We start from the raw sequence: 7,284 nt of genomic DNA, 5'->3' as shown, positions 1-7,284 counted from the left end.
GCTCTGGGTGAGGTGATGGCTCTCGAAGTGGAGGAAGTGGAGGCTGCTCATCATTCGTGCCATCAAAAAAATGCTGACTAGCTTGCCACCAATCAGTGGCAAGCTCAGCCTCCGTGGGTGTCAGTCTCTATAATGGAGTGTTGGCCTCCTAAAAATATAAAAACTCAAACAAAGTTAAACGTCTACTATTAATAACTTGTTTATATATGATAGTATTTGTGTTAACTTACATTATTTATTGTCGCATACGGTATTAAGTCTTCCCAATCCAATAGACGTTTCCTCTTCCAGGAAATAGCCCTAGGAATATCATTTGAAGTTTTTAATGCATATGTCCGCATGCTGGGAAAAGCCTCGAATATCCAAATCTACAAACAATATAATAACAAACATTAGTAATTGTTAAATAATTAATTATAATTTTGAAAACATTATATAGAAATTCTTACCTTAAAGGCCCAAACAAAGCCTGACAAAGTGTATTTCGACCCATCGCCACGCAAACTTTTGCGGTCATCAAAGGCAGACGACAACTTAGTCCATGTAGCTTTCCATATATACGAACCCCACGGAAACAGATTCCATGCATTTAGGTCCTCTACCAATAATATTAGCTCTTGAGGAATATGTTGTCTGGCCTCTCTGCCTAAAAAGCTGGCATACAAAGTACTAGAAGGCATACTCGGACAACATTGACGTCATTCATCTGAGTAAAACCATCTTTCTTATTAAACAATTTCTTCATGTCGTCGACGTGTAAATTCTCCTTCTCTATTGACTCATCAGGAAAAACCCGGGATAACCATGATGGGCGGGTGATATGACGAGTGTACCGGCCTACATCATCGTGTCCGAATCGTAGACCAGTGATTAAGCAGAACTCCTTCCGCCCAAAACAAGTATATGCCGGTGGAAAATGAAACCATATCTCTTCCTCACCACGTTGTATACTGTCGGGTAGATCGCTAGTCATGGTCTGAAGCCACAAATGGGTCAAATTAGCATCTCCACCCGGATGCTGTACTCTCAGCCATGGCTCGAAGCAGGTTTCCTCAAACAATTTTCTTTGTGCAGGTGAAAGCTTCGAAGCAATTGTAGTGGCTAGGCTAACTTTATTCCTTAATGTCAATGAAGCCGAAAAAAATTTCTACAAAAACAATAAACATACCAAGTTAGATATACCAAAAACTACACTGTGAAGATATACCAAAAACAATAAACATAAAGAGTAGTAGTTTATTCTTGAAACTAAAATTTGCAACACTGTTTTGTCTTTTGGTTGAAATGAAAATCGCAATGCGATTTTGGTTTCGCGTTGCGATTCTCTCGTTGCGATTTTCATTTCTCTCGTTGCGATAGTCATTTTCGTGTTGCGATTTTCATTTTCATGTTGCGATTTTAAGTTTAGAAACTATTCTTCTTCTGTAAATTGAAACTTTAATGGATTGCATTACTTCAACCAAAAGACAAAACAAAGACAAATACTAACTTCACATGGTTAAAGACTAAACAGTTTAGCAGTATTGGCAGCAATCGAATGAATTTAATAAGAAATCTAAGTGAAATGGTTAATCTATTATTGAAATTACCAGTAAACTTATCATCAATTTCAATATGAAAAACCTAAAATAATGCAAAATTTTCAAAATAAAAATAATTAAAAAAACTAACCCTCGGAGGTTGATTTTCCATTTCTGAATGATTGTGAGGGATTTCTGACCGTGAATGGTTGTGAGGGATTTCGCCAGAGATGGGGACGGAAATCTTCGGAGATGGGGACGGATTTCGTCGTAGAGAGTGAGAGATTGAGATGGGACTGAGTTGTGATTTTAGGTTTTAGGTTATGAGTTGCGATTACGGGATATACTGTGGACGGTTCAGTGTTCCGATAATTAATATTCGTGTTTGGAATTTGAAAATAAAATACGCGTAGCGATTCTAATGGCGCTTTAAAAATCGCGTTGCGATTTACGGATACGCGTTGCAATTTTACGTATTGTCGTTGCGATTTACGGATACGCATTGCGATTTACGTATTCTCGTTGCGATTTACAGATACGCGTTGCGATTTACGTATTCTCATTGCGATTTACGGATACGCGTTGCGATTTTACGTATTGTCGTTGCGATTTACGGATACGCGTTACGATTTTACGGATACTCGTTGCGATAGTCAGAATCGCGTTGCGATTTTCATATTCGCGTTGCGATTCTGGAAAATCGCAATGCGAATTTGTGCTATCGCATTGCGATTCTTCATAATCGCGTTGCGATTATGGGAACTGATTTGCGATTCTGGAGGTCGCGTTGCGATTTTTATTTCGTATTGCGATTTTGTTGGTCATTTTGGCAAATCCAAAAAAAGTTGGTTAAAATCGTATATTATAAGGCATTTTTTATCACTGAGGCGATTTTCTCTTTGCTAAAAAGGTATGGAAAACTAATATTTTAGTACATACATATATCGGTGATTAAGGAGATGGGTGTTCGAAAATTCCTCGTCGTGCACTCTTACGGACACCAGCTTAAACTCCAAATCAAACTTTGAGTTATGGTGCAAGGAGGTGGAGAAAAGAAGGTGAAGAAAGGGAGGGTGGTGTTGACGATGGAGGTGGGAAAAAGAGGGACATTTTGGCAATATCATATGTTTTATTTTTAAAATTGATTTTCATTTATTCAAATAAAAAAATAAAATTAAAAGATAACTTGACAAATTTTGATTGGTCATTGAATTTTTTTAACAGAATTAACCATTTGGAACAGAGATAACAATTTAAATTTTAGAAAATAAGAAATTAAGCATTCATTATTATTAAAACATTAAAAATAAAAAAAATATCATTATACCTTAAAGAATGTTGATACGAGAGGAAATAAGAAGTTAAGTAGTCATTATTATTGAAGCATCATCATGACCCAAAAGTCACAAATCTGAATGAACCGATATGGGTTAGGTAAAGCACAATATTTTTATCGCTAATAGAAAATTATATATATCATAAAAATAAAGCAAACAAAATTGATCTAACGAACCTGGGCCGGCATAAGACTGAATATTCGAGAGAGTAAGAAAATTATTTTTTGAGGTACTCAACTAGATTAGTTTTCCAACAACAAAATAATACATCATCTTCTGAAGCTATTACATCTACAATGTTATAGATATAAGGATAAATATAGGAATTTTGTTGCCTCCAGTTCCAAGACTTTGTTTTAATTAATTTGGATCGATTTGGGTTACACACTTAGTTTTGGTGAGTGAATCCCCCAACGGAGAATTTTTGCATACGTAAGGACTCGAACCTCAAACCTTACTTAAGCGATACCACCTAAACCAACCCCCATTGGTTGATAAATATAGGATTTTAAATTAAGAGATTAATTTATAAAATTTCATAGAAGATAAAAATAAATTATTAATAAAAAAGAATAAATAAAATATTTAAAATACATGAGAATCTAAAATTTTCAAGAAATATGACTACTTCCATCGGTTTCACTTTGATCCATCCCTAGTTATATATGTATGCTCTTTTGATATATGTTTATTGATATTTCATAGGTGTGAAAAAATTATGAGACTTGGTATTGGCTTTTGTGGATGTTTTCAAGAAAAAAGCTCTGTAATATTCATTGATACGAAATACAAGTACAACACAACAACAACATGGTTTGCATTATGCTGAATGATAGTAATGATAAATTGAACACACACCAATAGAGAAATCCGCAGTTTCTGAATTATTAGTTCAATAACAAAAGATCGGGTTCGAATTCCAGGTTTTCTCAAACAAAACGACTGAGGATTTCTTCCACAGCGGTGTATTTCACTTCAGGGTATAACTCAGAAGCTTCGAATCCTATCGATGGTTTGATCTCAAAGTTGGCACCGTCACCGTTGACAAAGATCGAGTGACTGATGGCCAAGAAAATATTGATTGGAATCGGAGACTCTGCAATGCATGAATAAATTACAAAGCATAAGATTTCCATGAATTGCAGGAATAAATTACAAAGCATAAGATTTCCATGAATTGCATGAATAAATTCCAAATAAGAGCCAGGAGATTTTATCAACCTTGGATCTGTTTGAGAAGTTGTTCCTCTGGAACGTATGTTTTCTCAATGGTCTTGCCAATCAATTTCTCCCATAGGGAGACGAGTTCATTGAATGAGTAGGTGTTCTTGGGAGGCCTGATGAAGAGCGTCTTGTTCAACGTTCTCGGATCGTCAACGGTTTTGATAGTGTACGTTCCGATATCGGATTCGTCGTTGAAAACAGCTGCAAATGGTCATTACAGATGCTTTGTTAAATCTCTCTTAGTTAACTTTCAAATTATCAGTACTTTATTTACCTTTAGCATTTCCATCGCCTTGGATAACGACCTTGTCTCTTGGAGGAGAGGTGGCTCCTGGCTGTGACAAAGTAGGAAGAAAATAGGCTGCAAAGCAGTTAGCAGGCACATAAGTGTAAGGGATCCCTTCTGCCTCTATGGCACGGCGAATTTGAGCCTTGATTCCGAATGCCGATTTCGCCGGCTCAATGGCGTTATTCAGGTCAACGTCCGTTCCAAATTCCGATGGCAAAAATCTCTGATCAAATCAAGAAATTGGGACAATGCTAGTTACCAGCTATGTTGCTGCAAATTTCTTTGGTCACCCATTACCAAAATGTGTTCAACTCTCATATATTAGCATAAAAATGTAAATTTAAAAATGTTTAATTTGTGCTGCTGTAGATGATTCATACCCGAATTCTTCAAGTAAGAAAGACCAGCAGATAAAAAAACAGAACAAATTGAGTGAAAACGGAAATGGAGAAACACAAACCTTGACATTCCCAGCTTCTTTAATGGCAGAAATGATCTTAACTTGATCCGCAATCTGCATTTGACCCACGGTTGAAATCACCACATCGACTTGCTTTATTGCCTTAACTAAACTGTCATGATCGTATAGATCCCCCTGCGATTAAAGGTCCACAGAATCAAATTAAAGAATTTTTTTCCACAGCCATGATCAATTTATGAGAAGAATACGATCGACGACTACTTACGATCAAGATGTGGACTCCTAAGTTCTTGAAGTTTTCGACGATTTTACCCTTGACAGGGTCGGAGATGGTGCTCTCTCTTACCAGAGCAAAAGTGGGGTGACCCTCTTTCGCACTGGCTTCGACGATGAACTTTCCGATGTATCCGGTTCCTCCGATGATCAGAACCTTGCTCTTCTCTGCCATTGATGATTTCTTCTGGTACGGGAGCGAGAATTATGTTATACGAAAGAAGAAGGTTTCGATTATATGATTTCTTTGTAGTGTAATTTGGCGGAGAATGATTCCACTATTTATGGTTGAAATGAGAAAAGCCTTCTTGATGGGATGTAGTGCCTACCACCAACATTAGTTTAATATATAAATTATTTTTCATCAATTAATTTAAAAAAAAAATAATTTCAGTCACCGAAAATGTCTTATAATATACGATTTTAATTAATTTTTTTTGGATTTACAAAAATGACCAATAAATTCGCAACGCGATCTCGAATTTCGCAACACAGTTTCCAAATTCGCAACGCAATTTTCTAAATTCGCAACGCGAATATGTAAATCGCAACGCGAATTTGTAATTTGCAATACAGAAGTCAAATTTGTAAAGCGCGTTTATTTTCGCAACGAGAATTTTATTTTCGAATTTGAAACACAATATTAATTTCGTAACACAAATGTAAACAGTATAATTGCAACTCATAACCTAAAACCCAAAATCACAACTCAATCCCATCTCCATCTCTTACTCTCTACGGCGAAATCCGTCCCCATCTCCGGCGAAATCCGTCTATCTCCATCTCTCAGAGCCACTCTCACAACCATTCACAGCAACAAATGGAAAATCAACCACCGAGGGTTATTTTTTTAATTATTTTTATTTTGAATTTTTTGTATTATTATTAAATTTTTCATATTTAAATTGATGATAAATTTACTGGTAATTTCAATATATATATTAACCATTTCACTTAGATTGCTTAGTAAATTATTCAGTTGCTGCCAATACTGCTAAATTGTTTAGTCTTTAACCCTGTGAAGTTAGTATTTGTCTTTGTTTTGTCTTTTGGTTGAAGTAATGCAATTCATTCCAGTTTCAATTTGCAGAAGAATTTTGAAACTTAAATTCGCAACACGAAAATGAAATTCGCAACGCAAAAATGAAATTCGCAACGCGGTTTTAGTTTCGCGTTGCGAATTTAAGTTTCAGAAACTACTCTTCTTCTGCAAATTGAAACTTGAATGAATTGCATTACTTCAACCAAAAAACTATGATAGAATAATGACTTGGGTGAATACCGTGCTAGTTTGAAACATATTTGACTTTGTTTTCACTGTTTAATATCATGTCTGTTTATAGTGTATAATTTGAAGTTTTTGGTATATATAACTTGGTATGTTTATTGTTTTTGTTAGAAAATTTTTTCAGCTTCATTGACTCTAAGGAATAAATTAAGCCTAGCCACTACAATAGCGTCGGCACTTACACATGTTCAAAGAAAATTGTTTGAGGATACTTGCTTTGGGCCATGGCTAAAAGTACAACATCCAAGTGGAGATGCTATGTTGACCCATTTGTTTCTTCAGACCATGAATAATGATACCCGAGAGGATACAATGTGGTGATGAAGAGATATGGTTTCATTTTCCACCGGCGTATACTTGTTTTGGGTGGTAGGAGTTTTGCTTAATCACTGGTCTACGTTTCGGACACGATGAAGTAGGTCGGTACACTAGTCATATCGCCCGCCCATCATGGTTATCTCGGGTTTTTCCTAAACTGGCAAAGGCGAAGCCCAGTTTACACGTCGATGACTTGAAAAGATTACTTCTTAAAGATGGTTTTACTTAGATGGATGACATTGATGTTGTCCGAGTATGCCTTTTATTACTTTTGAATGCCGGTTTTTTAGGCAAAGAGGCCAAACAACCTATTTCTGAGGACCTAATATTATTGGTAGAGGACCTAAATGCATGGAACGTGTTTCTCTGGGGTTCATATCTATGGAAAGCTACCTGGAAAAAGTTGTCGTCTGCCTTTGAGGACCGTCGTAGTTTGCGTGGCGATGGTTCCAAATACACTTTGGTAGGCTTTTTTGGGCCTTTAAGGTAAGAATTTCTATATAATGTTTCCAAAATTATAATTAATTATTTAACAATTACTAATGTTTGTGTATTATATTGTTTGTAGATTTGGATATTTAAGGCTTTTCCCAGCATGTGGACATATGCAAGAA

At 36.0% G+C, this 7,284-nt stretch overlaps 1 protein-coding gene across 1 annotated transcript; it reads right to left on the bottom strand.

Moving 5' to 3' along the window:
* Window positions 1–3,609: 3,609 nt before the first annotated feature.
* LOC120126607 (eugenol synthase 1-like) lies at window positions 3,610–5,297 on the bottom strand. Its single transcript, XM_039144762.1, has 5 exons — window positions 5,057–5,297; window positions 4,831–4,965; window positions 4,356–4,593; window positions 4,079–4,282; window positions 3,610–3,953 (listed from the first exon to the last, which is right to left on the bottom strand). The coding sequence occupies exons 1-5, from the start codon at window positions 5,237–5,239 to the stop codon at window positions 3,787–3,789; spliced, it is 927 nt and encodes a 308-aa protein (XP_039000693.1). The 5' UTR covers window positions 5,240–5,297; the 3' UTR covers window positions 3,610–3,786.
* Between the last annotated feature and the right edge of the window lie 1,987 nt (window positions 5,298–7,284).

Source organism: Hibiscus syriacus, unplaced genomic scaffold (genome assembly GCF_006381635.1).
Source record: "Hibiscus syriacus cultivar Baekdansim isolate YM2019G1 unplaced genomic scaffold, ASM638163v2 tig00110458_pilon, whole genome shotgun sequence".
NCBI lineage: Eukaryota > Viridiplantae > Streptophyta > Magnoliopsida > Malvales > Malvaceae > Hibiscus > Hibiscus syriacus.
The sequence above is the reverse complement of the archived record's forward strand: the minus strand, read 5'-3'. Positions and strand labels throughout refer to the sequence as shown.